This window comes from Bubalus bubalis, chromosome 11 (assembly GCF_019923935.1).
Source record: "Bubalus bubalis isolate 160015118507 breed Murrah chromosome 11, NDDB_SH_1, whole genome shotgun sequence".
NCBI classification, from domain to species: domain Eukaryota; kingdom Metazoa; phylum Chordata; class Mammalia; order Artiodactyla; family Bovidae; genus Bubalus; species Bubalus bubalis.
Genome location: NC_059167.1, coordinates 37731501 through 37747841, shown reverse-complemented (window position 1 = coordinate 37747841; position 16341 = coordinate 37731501). Strand labels below are relative to the sequence as shown.

At 39.6% G+C, this 16341-nt stretch overlaps 1 protein-coding gene across 9 annotated transcripts in view; it reads right to left on the bottom strand.

Annotated features, from left to right (window-relative positions):
* Positions 1 to 14052, bottom strand: part of FERMT2 (FERM domain containing kindlin 2) — a 79090-nt gene extending 65038 nt beyond the window's left edge. For 2 of the 9 annotated variants that reach the window (XM_044924957.2, XM_044924958.1), the window contains exons 1-2: positions 13941 to 14052; positions 10062 to 10227 (exon numbers count right to left, since the gene is read on the bottom strand). In XM_044924957.2, coding sequence (XP_044780892.1) covers positions 10062 to 10227; positions 13941 to 13994 — 220 coding nt within the window. In that variant the 5' untranslated portion in view covers positions 13995 to 14052. Of the gene's footprint in view, positions 1 to 10061; positions 10228 to 10639; positions 10798 to 11879; positions 12092 to 13940 lie in introns of those variants that run through there. The other 7 variants (XM_044924960.1, XM_044924961.1, XM_044924959.1 and 4 more) reach the window with 6 other exon arrangements.
* Between the last annotated feature and the right edge of the window lie 2289 nt (positions 14053 to 16341).

Here is a 16341-nt window from a genome sequence, read left to right as displayed (position 1 = left end):
TGTACTTTACACATATGTATTCATTTAATCCTCACAACTCATATGAGGTAAATATACTATTACCCTCATTTTACTTATAGGAGACTAAGCCACCGCAAAGCTAAATAACTTAACCCAGGGTCACAAAGCTTATAGGGAGTAAAGCCAGTATTCCCACCCAGGCAGTTTAGCTCAGGGAACGTATTCCAGAGTTCAGAGCCATTAAACAAAACTTACAAAAGCAAGAAAATAAGAAGGGGTTTTGGCTAAGCACTACATAAATACAATGAAAATAAACCAGGCTACTTCAACCCACAATTCAAAACTAGGTTTACATAGTATTTGAAGGATAACTGAGGGTAACATTTTTTTTGAGCTCTTAATATAGGCATTCTACTTATTACCAGAGATTCTGTTAATATTGGGGTGGGTGGCCAAAAGGTTCATTCAGGTTTTTTCGTACCATCTCATGAAAAAGACCTGAACAAACTTTTTGGTCATCCCAATACTTTTTACATCATACTTAGTTCTTATATTAACTCTAAGAAGCAGGGAAGTAAACAAAGGTTAAGTGAGATTAATAATCAGGAGAGGTTAAAACAATATGCCAAGGTCATATATAACTCTAAGTGGCCACGTCTTGGATTTAAGTCCTTAAACACTGACAAAGTTCACCTTTTAAAAAAGGCATTTGCTTAAACCAGAATACTAACTTGGAATAGCCTCCATTTAAGGATGGTTTATCTGTAATTTTGTATATATTGGAATATAAAATCTACTGCTTCTAAACCATCTTTGTCATATCCAGGCAAGAATACTGAAGTGGGTAGTCAGTATACCCTTCTCCAAGGGATCCTCCTGACCCAGGGATGGAACACAGATCTCCTGCATTACAGGCAGATTCTTTAAAGTCTTAGCCACTAGGGAAACCCCATAGTGATAAAGGTAAGCACAATAATGTTAAAATATATTCCTAATATGGTAGAGAATAAATCAGTACTATTTGGCTCACCTTTATAAATGACACCTTCCCAATCTTTTATAAAATATTATTTCTCTAGCTCAGTAAAAGGGAACATTTTACATAGCTACACTTCATCAACATAGCTCCATTTACAGAGGCTATTCTAAAATACTTCACATATATTAACTAACTGAGTCCTTCTAATAATCCTAGGATAAAGACATTGTTATTATTTCCATTTTCAAGATGAGCAACCAGAGGCACAGACAGGTTAGGTCACACACCACAGGGCTGCAAAATCAGGATTGTGACACAGTCGGGAGGCCTTCCCACAGTCCATGCTCCACAACAAGGGCATTCTATCATAGCAACAGACTGCATCAACACCTCGCATAAAAGCTTAAACTGATTCAGCAACTGTCTGCATTTTTCAAGTTATTTTTAATTTCAAAGGTTATGAAATTCAGGAACCTCATTAAGGAACAATAAACTGGGAGGCACTTATCCAACAGACATCTTCATCTGCAATCAATAATGCTAGCACGTCACTGGTGTTTTATTCATAACCTTGAATGCTCCATTAAGAAAAGATATCAAAACCATCATCACACTGATGCTTTAAAGCTGATCTTTAAGATACGTCATGTAGCTTTTAGTTACAGCATAATATAAAAATAAGATAGGTAAATATCTAGAAAAGATTCACTACAGATTCCAAAGCAAATGTCACCTCCTCTGGGCTGAAGGTTACCGGCTCTGTTACCTTCAACACTGCATAAGGGCTACCCACTGAAACTGGATGGTCTTTATAACTAAATAATAAATAATCAAGTCTGCAGACTGAATCATGAAAGGAAGGGAAATCTAAATGTAAACTTCCCATTTCAACCATTTATTGCTTATCATCTTCTCTTAAGAACACTAATTCACTGAAAAGCAGAATTATTGAAACTGAGAAAAAGTATCAGAAAATAAAATTTTCATCATTTTACACATAACTCTGAGTCACTATGAATAAATAGAGTAATAGTCTCAATGAAGGAAGGCAGACAAAAAGCAAAGAATGAAGGATTCAAATAATGACCCTTTCTACACAACGATACTATTTAGAGGATATTATATTTGAAGAACAATTTTCAAAGACTTCCAATAACACTACAAAGGTAAGGTAACAAACATAAATGAAGGCTTCTGTCTTTATCTGTATTGTATAGATAAGGAAACTGAGACCCTTAACATGAAAACTCTGACTTAAAAAATTTTTAAAAATCACAAAGCTATTAAGTAGCATGATCAGCATTATAATCCAGACTTAATTCTTTTTATAACATTAAACCCTAAAATTTTAATTATTCAATGATGCTTTATTACAACAGATCTATTTTTATGACTAAAGTTCTAAAATATCTAGGTTTTCTAATGGATTGATGATAAATTAGTTTTCACTGGCCTATTATTTTATAGCTTAGATTTTACCAAATAAAAGTTGTAATTACATTATTTCAAATTGATATGCAATTATTTCCTTTCTGATACATTATCACTACTATATTTCATATATTTCTCCTTTCAACATACAAAAATAAACAGAAGTTATACAACTTATAGGGCAAAAAGTTTCAAACTTTGACTAAGCCAATTCCCTTGTGGAAGACAATTTTTTAAAAGTTCAATCCAGAAAAAACTTGATAAAATTGGACTTCCTCAAAATTTAAAAATTTTGCTCTTTGAAAGATACTGTTAAGAAAATAAAAAGCCACAGACTGGGAGAAAATACTACAAAACACCTATCTGATAAAGTACCTGTATCTGGAATATATTAAGTAATCTTAAAACTCAACAAGAAAACAAATAAAACAATTAAAAAAATAAGCAAACAATATGAAGACAGTTTACTAAGATATACAGATGGCATATAAGCCTGTAAAAAGCTTCCCATCATAGCCATTAGGGAAGTGTGACTTACAATCATAGTAAGATATCATTACATACTTTATTAGACTGAATAAAATTAAACAAAAATAAAACCAAAAACACCTGACAATACCAAATGGTACTGGAGGACTTGGAACAATTGTTAATTCTCATAAAATCTCTGCAAATGAGAAACAACAGTGGTACTCTGAAAAGACTGGAAACAACTGGTAGATAGACAAACTGTGGTACATACTCATAAAATGAACTACAACTGGACAATAAAAACAACTACTCACACACATGAATCTAAAATGTATTACGCTAACAATTATTTTTAAATAAAATGTACTACTAAAATGTAAAGAGCTTCCCTGGTGGCTCAGACAGTAAAGTGTCTGCCCGCAATGCAGGAGACCCGGGTTTGATCCCTGGGTTGGGAAGATCCCGTGGAGAAGGAAATGGCAACCCACTCCAGTACTCTTGCCTGGAAAATTCCATGGACTGAGGAGCCTGACAGGCTACAGTCCATGGGGTCACAAAGAGTCGGACACGACTGAGCGACTTCACTTTCACTACTAAAATGTACTAGTCACTAAGCTGTGTCCAATTCTTTTGTGACCTCATGACCTGTATGTAGCCCGTGCCAGGCTCCTCAATCCATGAATTTCCCAGGCAAGAATACTGGAGTGAGTTGCCATTTTCTTCTCCAAGAGATCTTCCCAACCCAGGGATCAAACCCATGTCTCCTGCATTGCAGGGGGATTCTTTACAGCTGAGCCACCAGAGTGAAAGAAACCACCCTTAAAGCTCAATTTATATGACATTCTGGAAAAGACATCCAGTAGTTTTTCAGGAGCTGGAGTTGAAGGGGTGGGCTCATTATAAAGAAACACAAAGACAAGTTTTTGGGGTGCTGGAAAAGTTCTGTGTCTTGATTGTGGTTGTTTTATGACTGCATGCATTTGCTATAACTCAGCACAGTATACTAAAAAGTATGAATTTTATTGTATGTAAATTATACCTCAGTTAGCCTGATTTTAAGAAAAATTAACAAGCAAAAAATGCAGTAATTATGCAAAAATTTGTTACAAAAGAATTATGGTAGATATGACTTTGTAACCACAAACAAGTGTAAAATATTATATCTCAAAAATTTATCTTAAAATATTTTTTTAGAGTATCTGTTTACCTCACACTGGGCAAATATACCATTTTGTAATATATTATGGCATCAGCACAATTTTTAAATTATTTCAGCAAGATAATTATCTAAATAAAAATATTGCATATATTAGCTTTTTTCTTAAACCATTTCCATTAATTTCTAAATGGGCTCAATGTTTTCACATGCCAAGACACAATGGTATATCATTCCTTTGTTACAACTGAATAAAAAACATACTACTGAGGCCTTCATGGTTATAAATTTTTCAAATCTCTGGAATACCATTGTCCACTTACTGGTCCACTCCATTTCAGAAATCTCATGAAAACAGTAGTTAAATAGCTCTTTGCTACATTACAGAGGCACGTATGCTTGGAAGTGAGCAAAAGGGTGGAATGATAGCTATTTTCCTTGCTGCTGGGGGTTGAGAGCACAAAGCAGTCCCAAACTAGACTCCTTCTGAGTGGTGTAATTCTCCACAATTAAAGCTGGAACCTTTTAAACAGTCTAGATTACATCTGAACTCCTTTTAAAAGGAGTTCCTCCCCGACCCCTGCCTCCACTTCAGGATATTCAGGGACTCTCAATGCCGCTGAGAAAACGGCCACTCTTATCTGTATAGCACAAATAGTCCATATAATGCATTTTCACATGTATTATCTCTTTTCTCACCAAGACCTAAGAGACAGTTTTTTTAAATTGGAATTTTACAGATGTCAAAACTCACTCAGAAGATTAGATTAGTTGTCCAAGATCACACAAGCCAATACATGGCAGAGCCAGAATATTATTTATTATTCTGTGTATCTATTAGCGTCTACTAGCCTAAAGACAACTAACACGATGGAAACCTATACCCAATGATGTATAAAAATACTGTATACCTTATCCAATAGTAAGCTAAGAAGAAAACTAAGCTTTAAAGATAAAGGTGTATGAAGAAGAACCTACAATCATTCTGAAGTGAAATTCACACTGATAAACAATTTTATTGTTGAAAAAAAGGTAAAACAATGTCTTGAAAAGACAAATGCTAAGGAACTATTCCATAGGATGGCTGTGAAGTCTGGAAACAGGTACTATTACTTTACATATATCTCAATGTAATATTAATAAGCCACATATTACATAATCTCTTATGGTTCTAAACTTGGTAGCCATTGTGTATATTAAAGGAGACTAAGTAAAGAAGGCAATTTACTGACAGCTAAATGTAGAATGAGATCTTGGATGGAAAAAACAAAGGCTAATACTGGAACAACTGCCAAATATGAATCTGGATGCATGTTAGACAACAGTATCAAATCAATGTTTAATTTCCTGAACTTGATAACTGTAATGTAATATGAAAGAGAAAGTCCTTGTTCTTAGGTGACACATATTTTAAGTACTTAGAGATGAAGGGTTATGATGTGTGTAACTCCCTCAAATGGTTCCCAAAAGTGTGTGTGTATATGCACAGAGAAATCAAATGAAAAATGCTAACAGATGATCTAAATGAAGACTATAGTATTCAATTATCATTCTTGAACTTATAAGTTCGAAATTACAAAAAATAAAGAGTTGAAGATAAAAGACAAAACTTCAAATTTTCTGTTTTTAATAGCTAATAGGCATTTCCAACACTATCATTTCTAACAAACTGAGTAAAAAAGATACATTCTTTTTAGTGCCTCTATAAATATAAGTTAACTCTATTTGGAATCAAACAGTATTTGTTGACTTTTTAAAAACTGGGTATAAAACACAGCAGCAAACAACCCATAATGTATCCAAAGAATAGCTTGAACTTTATTACATGCTATGTGAATTTTAGTAAAATTAGTGAATTTAGTAAAATTCACATAGTGTCCTTTATTTTTAAAGAGCTTCAGATGTGCTGAGAAACATAAAATTCAATGTCCAGTTCCAATGGATCATTAAGAGTACTCTAATTACTGAGTAAGCTTGCTCTAAGATAGTACATATTTAACTAAAATTCAACTTATTCTAATATATATGATTTCACCATTAAGTGCTTCTCCCACCCCACTTCAACAGATTTTCAGAAATTTTATCTTGATATAGTCACTATGAATGCACTGATGCTGCATCATGCTGACATTTCACTTCCATGAATTCAATCATAAGCCCTCAGAGGAAAAAAACTGAGGATTTCAACGACATAGACACCATTTCACTAAATAAGCACACCCTCCCCAAGGAGCCCTAAGCAGGAGTATAAGGGAGCTGTCCAGTAACATAAGCGTTTCTCCCTATGTGCATCTTGCCAAGCTCAGATCCTAGTATTTAAAGTATTTTTGTGTAACAAAGCCCCGAATGCAAGCCAATTTCTTCATCTGTGGTCCAACTAAAGAAATTTATTTTTGGAATTTCTGAAGGAAAAACTAGCTATTTTATAATTCTATGAGATGGAATGAATGAATGGAAACCATACTTCATGATCACTTATCACTTTAAGGGATTTTTAAGGTAATCTGAAGCAAAAGCTTTGGGGGGTGGGTCATCATGTGCTAAAATCACAGTTTAACTTAATCCTAACACACAACTCCAACATAAATGTATTCTATTATTATAGAAAGAACATGATACATGATAAAGTGAGGATGACTTCTTTCCAAAGGCTACATCCAGAAACAGTAGCCTTTTGCTATGCATTGAAACAAAGCATCTTTTGGCATTTTGAATCCTCAATACTTACTAAGCTCTGAATTCTACAGAGTAGAACAGTTTTAATACTTCTTGGTGATCTCCAAAGGAACATCAGGGAATCCCATAAAACTGAGACTCCTCCTTACCTGCAACATTTATTTTTAAACACAACTATTTTTATAATTTTATTCTCTGGTGTCTTATTTTTATAATCCTTAACTTTGATATTTTATATTTTAACTCTTTTCTCAAAAAAAAAAATCTATTAGCTTTGAAAATTGTTTTCAACAAAAAGTACAAAAAGTTTTAAAAAATTCTATTTAAAGCTTTTAATCTGGATTAAAAAAATCAAGTGTAATAACTTTTCATTTTCAGAATGGGGTATAAACATTGGGAAGATTGATATGGACATTACTTGTCTAGTATCAACCTAAAATCACAGATTGAAGAAGTTTCTGTGACATCAGGATTTAATTCCCTAAAGCCCACTTTTTCATGGTGTACACTCTATTTTCAAGATCTGTGCAGAATAACAAATGTCTTGTGTACTAAAATTTAAAAGGGATCATGTAGATCTTTCAATTAAAGTCATAAATCTAAGAATCATGGTTGAATGATCTTACCTGAAGCACACAAGTTCTTTATAAAATTCTAAATATAAAGATGTTGCTGGAAGCATTATTTACTTTTTTAGCTTGCTTCATTAAAGTGCCTGAGTCTGAGATGAACACTGTATCTTCAAAATAAGGCTGACTTTCAAGGGCCAAATCATTGTTTGATCATAGACCTCTTCGAAAACCTAATGAAAGCTAAGACTTTGCAGAAAATAGAATTTTTTAAAACTTTTTGTACTTTTTGTTGAAAACAATTTCATGTGTGCACATACACACAAAATTTTAACACAATGTTGAAGGAAGGAGTCATCATAAAATCTACCAATCCCAGAGAAATAACTGTTATCACTGATTATATGCAAGACAGCCTTAAAACATAATGCTCTGGTATTCATTCATACACACTATGATGAAAATAAAAAGGGTATCAAACAGGCATGTAAAGTTTGAAAACAGGTGAAGGTTGCTCTTCGGTACCATAACTTCTCTGAGTGCAGAGCAGCCTGGTTCTGCTAATTGTCCATCCCTGCTCTACAACCCCCTCAGACATGAGATCCTGTACCATCTGATCTGTGCCATGACCTCCACCTCTTTTCATCTAAACTCTGCAAGCTTCTTTGATCCACTTCAGCTGTTGACATGTAACTATCCAGTCTGCCCAATACCTTCAGTAACACAACTTAGGGCTTCAGAAGGTAGGCCATTCCAGTTTTAGGCAACTCTGAAGAACTAAAAAGTTCTTTTCTAATCTGACGAGCCTGATTTCTAAGTCAAAATGCTGTCCAGAATTTCTCCTCTATTTATTTGCCAATAGATAACAAAATAGCTTGCCATTCAAAATATCTAATCCTAAAACCAGGAGCAAAAATTCATTAAGCCCTACTTTTACCAAAGGGGAAAGTCAGAATTACGCCAAACAACATTTTCTACTTGAAAATCAAAATCTAAGAGGATCAATATTGTTCAGTTCAAGAAAGATGTAAGGCTTTTATGTACACATTTCCTACCTTACTGCGTTTCTTTTCACTGCATAAAAAAATTTAAAATATATCAACATTAAAAGATTAACATTATAGTCACTGCAAATTAACATCAGTTCTGTCTGCAAATAGTTTATTCTGTATTTCTATTTATGCCTGTGATTCTATAATAAACAGCTCCAATCAATGCAACATAGTCATTATTTATTCATTAGATAAAGCCTGGCTTTCAAGAACTACAAGTTGTCTCAGTCACCTTCAACAGCTCCTTTTTCACAATAATATCTCTTTTTGAAACCAGTGTATTAATAAGGCCCATTTGTCATATACAAAGCAATCTCTGAAGCAAATGCTTACTCCCTTTGAAAACAAAGGAAATACAAACAATTATATTTGATATTTTCTTCCTTAAACAATCCCTTACTAGTGCTGGACAAAAAAAGACTCAAATATTTTGCGCAGTGACTGACTTAGTCAAATCAGATAAGAACAATGATAACTAACAGTTATGTAGGTAAACACACAGCAGAATCTCCTTTTGAAAGGGCTACAAAGCAGGCGGGCTCCCTCCTGGACTATGTCTCAGAGACAAACAACGCATTCCTAAGGAGGCTACCCTCTAAGGAGCTTCTTTATGGTCCTTCAATAATTAAACTCCCTGCACTGATCCAAAAAAGTTCCACCTAAATGAATGCTGTCTTATACTGGGGGCACAATTTCGCTAAGTTTATATGGAAGGTATACACTAATCCTTGGTAAGAAATACATTTCCTGATAACGATTTTTCTACTTTTTCCAGAGTGGCCTGAAGAAGGAATGCTGTATTTTAAAAAGACACACAAACAAAGCCTAAAAAGATAATGCGACACACTTATCAGAACTTGTACTACAAACAAATGACACATTAAAACTCAGGAACAGTCCTCCGAGCATTTCTCTTGTAATAAAAGCATCTATTGAATAGTTTTAGTTGATTGTCCCAGCTGAAAATGGTTTCATCCATCACAAATGTGTACTGAAAATTTTCTTACACTTCACATTGTTGGATATGCTAGTATGACTGAGTCAGTATTAAAATTAATCAACTTAACAGTATTAAATCAATATATTTGTACCTAATCAAATATTGCCAATCTCCAGTCAATACTATCTGTTTTTTAAAACAAAATTCTTTCACTAGCTTGTTATTTACATAAATCCAACGCTCGAAATAAAAGCACGGACTATTATAGACAGTCAAATATTGCCCCACCCCTTCTAATAGTGGATGACTGGAACATTTTAATATACTCCATCACGTAGTAGCATAGCTACAAAACTTTCATATTAACGCCAGAGGTTGAACATTTTTCAACAGAATTTAATTTTATATAGATTTTGCATCATCCTCAATGTCAAACGTCACCAACACTCAGGTACACTGAAGGTAAGGAACTGATAACCACAAACCCTGTAATATAACCCTCTCAACCTTCACTTGCGCACTCTTCTCACTTACTTTAAGAATTAAGTTTTTTCTATTTCCTACGCAAATAAGAGTACTAGTTAGGAGACTGAAGTCACCAAATTATTAAAATTTCAAAGAGTTACTATACAAAAAAGAGGCAAAGGGGGAAATCCTATTTGTTTAAATATTAAGGAATCTTACACTAGGGGGGAAAATAGCATTTGCGGGATGCCAAGCAAGACTTCCAAAACCCACCCCTCCTCCCGCCTTAAAGTCCCCCCCTCCCCACCCGCGCGCCCAGCCTGAGAAGTCGTTACTTTGACGCGGCCGGGATGCTACTCACCGAGTTTTTCCACCAATTTGAGCATCACCCCTCCAATGTGCACCTCCCCAGTCACTCTCAGGGTGACATCGCGGTTCAGGTCCGTCACATGAACACTCAGTTCCCACGTCCCATCCGCATAGCAGCCATCTGGCATCCTTATCCCGTCCAGAGCCATGGCTCCTTCCTGCGAGCACGGAGGAAATGGCTCTCGTCAGCGTCACTCCCCCAAAGGAAAGCAAATCCCACCGAACTCGCCGAGTCAGCCGCGGGTGAGAGGACGCGAGGGTTTCCGCACGAATTCTGGAGAGCCGGCGGCGAGGCCAGCTCCCGGCAGGACTCTACGCCCCGCGCCCCTTCCCGCGGTCACCCGGCTCCCGCCCCGCGGCGGCCCTCGGCGGACACGGCGCCGCCCGCCCCGCGCGACCCCAGCCTAGCGGCCCTCGCCTAGCGGACCGCGGCGGGCTTCACCTGCCCGCCTGCCGGCCGCACCCAGGCCCGGGAGAGGCCGTCCGCGGGCTCCACGGTCCTCCTCCCCGCCCGCGCTCCCCCTCCCCGCCCGCGCTCCCCCTCAGTCCCTGCCGGGTCCAGCCCCTCACCGAGCGCTTCTTGCGCTCCCTGCCCGGACTGGAGCAGCAACAGGCGCGGAGCGGGGGATCGCCCAGCAGCGGCGGTGGTGTCGGGTCCCCTCCTCTGCCGGGGAAACGCGGCGTCCTGGCCGAGCGACTAATGGAGTCCGGCCGTCGCTGCCCCTCGCCTCTCCCTCCGCGCTCCACCCCTCTCTCCCCGCCCCCTCAGTCCGAGACCAGCTCCCTCCTCCCCGCCCCGCCGAGCCGTCCTCCGCGGGTCCGGCCGCCTCGCCCCTCCCCCGCCGTCCCCCCGCCGCCGCTCTCGGGGCCGAGGCCGCGCGAACTCCCGGGCTGGCGAGGGGTGGCGCGCGGCGGGGAGGCGAGCCGTGCGGGGGAGGCGGGGGCGCCCGCGGCGGCAGCAATCTCGGCCCCGCCGAGTCGCTGCCCTTTTATGGAAATGAAGGACCCGGCGTAGGGATTGAATCCAACATCCGGGCTCTCGGCGGCGGGACCTGAGGAGGGGGAGCCCGGGGAGCGCGGCTGCCTCCCACCCGGGTGCGGGAGGGAGCCGGGCGCTCCTTTCCATGCTCTCGTCTCTGGCTCCGGGAGGGCATGCAGCGGTGGGTGTCGGTGCTTCCAGCCGGAGGAGAGGGCTCGTCCGTGAGAAATGGCCACAGGAAATTCCCAGGGCAAGGTCGTTTTCGGGGAACAAAGTCCCCCCGCCCCCTCCCCACGGCTGGAGCGAGCCCAAAAGTCTCGGGGCGGTGAGAAGTGCCGCACTCCGGGAGCTGGAGACAGGGGATTGGGGAACGTAAAAACTTTTTAAAAAAGTAAATGCCCAAGCCAACTCCGCGAACCTCCAACAAAAGAATGAGAAAAAGCGGAGAGAGGTGAACCGCAAAATTGCTTTGCAAGCAATGTCCGGCATAATCAGCAACTCCTACCGGACTCCCAAGAGTTTACTTGCGCTCTTAACCCATTCGGAAGCTGCAACCAAAAGTGAGTCATTTAGGTCCACGATGCTGTAGTTGGGGGGCGCGGGGCGGGGGCGAGGATCAGGGCAGTGAGATTTTTTCGGAAACTCTTTTCTCCAGCCTTTTCGACTCTGTGTACGTATTTGTGTATTTTTATTTGCATTTTAGCAATCCCAGTCTACTAAGTTATTTAGATGGCTGGACATCCCTCTACCCCACCCTCAGCCACACCTTGAAGGAATTTTAATAGCTCTGAACCGGTGCCAGCAGGTACGGGAGGAACTAAAGAATGTTACCTGTTGAGACTGACCAGTGATGGAGAACGGTCCTCCAGCTTCCCACTTCACTTCCACTTCCCCCTTTTACTATCGCACTCAACCGAGAGGGCTCCAGTCAAAAACGGCTACTGGAAAACTGCCTCGCTGGCAAATACAGGGCTCGACGAATTTAGGTCAGGAAGACGCAGATAAGATATCCCAGATCCCATAAAAGACCCCCGGTTTTAAAAGCCTCCAAGTCTTCTTGAACTGTGTCAGACTCTTCAAAGAGGACACCCCCACCCCCACCCTAGGCAAATAATCCTGTGTTCAGCAACACTATTGGGAAACGAGGTTAGAGGCCTCAAGAAAGGGGTGGGACCCATAAAGGAGTAAAAGAAAAGCAGCGAAGTTTAGTCAGATCCCAGAGGTTTGGCACCAAAAATAGGGAAAACCACTACAGCATTTTCAGCTAGTCATCATGGAGAAATTGATGCCTCGGAGTCTGTAGGCTCTCCACTCTCCAATCATTTCTTCTCATGGAGGTTCTAAATAGTTCACTTGGAAGCAGTATGAACGTACAGAGAGGAGGCGATGTTTATGTAAATTGGGTGTTGCAAGTATAATAGGAAAATGTTTTTAATAAAATAGAGAGTAACTTGTTAGGGTAAAAAAAAACTGTACAGAACTGTACATGCAACTGTAAAAAATCACAAGCGTATCTAGTTCTAATTATTAAGAGAAAAAAGAGCGAAAGGAAATACACCAAAATGTTAACAAGCTCTCTGGGTGTTAAAATCAAGGGAGGTTTTTTTGCCTCTCTATTTTTTATTTTCTAAAAATTCCGAAGCTTTGCATTCAGGACTTGTCTGTCACCACCTTTAATTACATCCAGCATCTCAGTTTCTCTGGGCATGCGATTACCTTCACAGTGATAGACACAACTGATAGAGCAGCTGCTGGACACCTGGACAGGATCTTCAGGGGTTTCCTTTTGTGTTTTTAAATATCCCCAAATAAGATATGAGTTCTTTGAGAGCAGAGACCTCAAGTTCTTTGTCTTGCCCACAAATTTACAAATACCTTGGCACAAAGAAAATGAAAGACATGCTAGGAGCAAATCAACTCAAAAGGCTAGGAAACACTATGTCTGCCCCATGGAGATATTTCATTCTGGGGGGAAATCCTGGCTTGGAAATGTATGTGCTTATTTCTACACCTTATCCTCCGAAGATTTATGGCAATATATAATGATGCGCAAACCATGAGATAGCATACATTATAAAGGGCACAAAACAACAAGGAAAAAAGGTGGGACGTGGAGGATTAGAGACTTAAAATTGAGCCAGGAATGAGGCTGAGAATTGTACCTCAACAAATTGTGCAAGTGCTCCAGCAAGCTCTGAATGACTATGACTTCTTAAACATGCCTTTGTAGAACCAAAAATATCCACGTCCTTTCTGAATATTCCCTTTCCTTCAGGCAAATTTGTCTAAGCCAACTGTTGTGTCTCAGAAACTCTTTGAATGCTCAGTTTCCACATTCTAGTTCTCTTTTTCGAACTCTCCAGTGAGTTACTTTCTGAACAGCCTCCCACCACAATGCCTACTCCTCTGACTGCTGCTGACTTCAGTGAATGTTTCCTGCATTAGGATGGGGAGCTGGGAGCAGGGTGTTAATATTGCAAATATCAGTCCCGTTTCTTAGCACTGAAACAGCTTAATTATAGCTTTACAAGCGACTTTACTAGCTTCAGATAATCAGCAGTTGGTGTTCAAGCCAACTGGAAGCACAGGGTAGACAGTGACCCCCTAAAAGAACTATTAGAGGAATAGTTAGGCTGAGTTGGGTGCAGCTGGTCCCTGTAGGCCCTCTTTTTGAGTGTTTCAAGCTGTTGCTTGCTTTGAAGATTAAAGAGGAGTCAGACTTGAATCTCTGAAACTGGGGATTTTTTTTTTCTTGATTATTGAGTGAGACCTTCAAATACATTTCTTAAATGTTTACTTCCACCTAACGTTTCCCAGTGTGTTCAGATGTGGAATCTCATCTGAAATGCCCCACTAGAACCTCTAAGACAATGCAATACTTGTGGTACTTACATCATACTGAAAAGTAGCCGAGAACTCCAGTGTTTGGAAGAACAGCTCAAGCATTGAAAGCAGCAATATCCAAATAAGGTACCAAGCACTGGGCTTAGGTTTAGACCAAATGATACCTCACAGATCTGCCGTCAAACGCAGCCCTCCGGCTTGGTAGTCCGCAGGTTGACTTCAGCTTTTTCTCTGAGCCCACTTAAACTGTGCTTTACAGTCTTAAAAGGTTCGTAGCAAATATAACCACTGAGTTTGAACTATAGAGAGGTTGGGGGATAGAAGAACATAAGGGAAGGTTTGTGTGAGTAGGAATGTGTAGAAGTATTTTAAAACGCACTTAAAAATGCCATTTGAGGCCAGCAAGATGAAATGTAATGAATTATTCCTGTCAAATACCAGGTGAGCAGAATTCTCTGTTTGTCTCAGGGATTACCAAAAATGGAGCTCCCTGTGAAAGCTACTAAGGAGGTAGAAATCAAGGGGCATGGAGTGTGAACTAATAATGGGAAGGAAGATTGCAGGGGCCACTTTTTTGATATAAGTGTTATTCAAGGTGGACAGCAAGGAAAAGTCTGGCAAAACGAGCAACAAGGAAGACTTGCTTCAGGGTGGGGCTGTTTTGACACAGACCTAAAGAAAGCCTCTGAGATAACATTGAACTCCACTTCAAGGGGAAAGAAATACACTCTTGTATTTACTGCTCTAGATTACAGAAAGCTGTTTGGTAGAAAATCATGCTGGTTGATCCTTAGGAAACAGTTTTTGAACATCACATTATCTTGTGAAATGTTCTGCCTCTGACAGAAATATGAACTGTTCACACACACACACACAAACACGGTGGCTAGCTGTGTGCTTAGCACAGTGCAGGGCCCTGAGACATATCTGTAGATGTATAACACATGTCACAAGCTCTTAAGGAACATGTTTCTAATAGTGGAATATTTAAAACACCAGAAAGGCTATCCATATGCATAAAGAGTTAAATTAGACCTTATACCATTTATAAAAATTAACTGAAAAAGGATCATAGACCTAAATATAATATTTAAACTGTAAAATTCTTAGAAGAAAACATAGGAGTAAACCTTTGTCACCATAGATTAAATAATGCCTTCTTAAACAGGACATCAGAGCAAAAACAATGAAAGGAAAACTAAGTTGGGTTTTATCAAAATAAAAAATGCCAGTATTTCAAAGGACAGTAACAAAAATGTGAAAAGAGGCGGGGAAGGGTTAGGTAGAGAGTTTGTCATCAATACACACACACTGCTTTATTTAAAATGGAAGACCAGTAAGGACCTACTGTATAACACAGGGAACTCTGCTCAATGTTTTGTGGCAGTCTAGATGGGAGGGGAATTTCAGGGAGAATGGATATACGTATATCTATGACTGGTCCCTTTTCTGCCCACCGGAAACTATCACAGCATTGTAAATCAGGTATACTCCAATATAAAAAAGTTTTTTTTTTTATTTTAAATCTCATTTTAAAAATGTGAAAAGAGGGAATTCTCTGATGGTCCAGTGGTTAGGACTCTGTGCTTCCACTGGAGGGGGTGCCTGAGTTCATCCCCGGTCAGGAAACTAAGGTCTCATATGCTGCAGAGCAACTTAGCCCATATGCTCCTACTACTGAGCCCACGAGCCACAGCTAGAGCCTGTGTGCCACAGCAAAAGATGCAACGAGAGATGCCATGTGACACCACAAAGATCCTGAGGGTGGTAACTAAGACCTGACACAGCCAAGTAATTAAGTTTAGAATGGGCAAATGATCTGAGTAGACAGTTCTTCAAAGAACATTTACAAATAGGCAAAAAGCACCTAATGAGATGCTCAACATTAATAGGCATCAGGGAAATGCTAATCAAAACTGCAATGTGATAACACTTTCCATCCACTAAAATGATATAAGAAAAAAGATGACAGTAACAAGTATTGGCTAAGATGTGGAGAAACTACAACCCTCACGCTTTCCTGGTGGGAGTGCAAAATGGTCAGCTGTTTTGAAAAATGATCTGGCACTTCCTTAGAATGTTAAATATGGAATTCCCATATAACCTAGCAATTCTGCTCCTAGATATATACCCAGGAGAATTGGAAACATATGTCCACACAAATACTTGTATACAAAGATTGTTGTTTTTGTTCAGTCGCCCAGTCCTGTCCGACTCTTTGCGACCCCATGGACTGTGCAGCACACCAGTTCTCTCTGTTCACCACCATTTCCTGAAGTTTGCCCAAGCTTATGTCCATTGCATCGGTGATGCCATCCAGCCATCTCATCCTCTGATGACCTCCTCAGTCTTTCCCAGCATCAGGGACTTTTCCAATGAGTCAGCTGTTTGCATCAGATGAACATAATACTGGAGTTTCAGCTTCAGTGTCCGTCCTTTCAACGAGTAT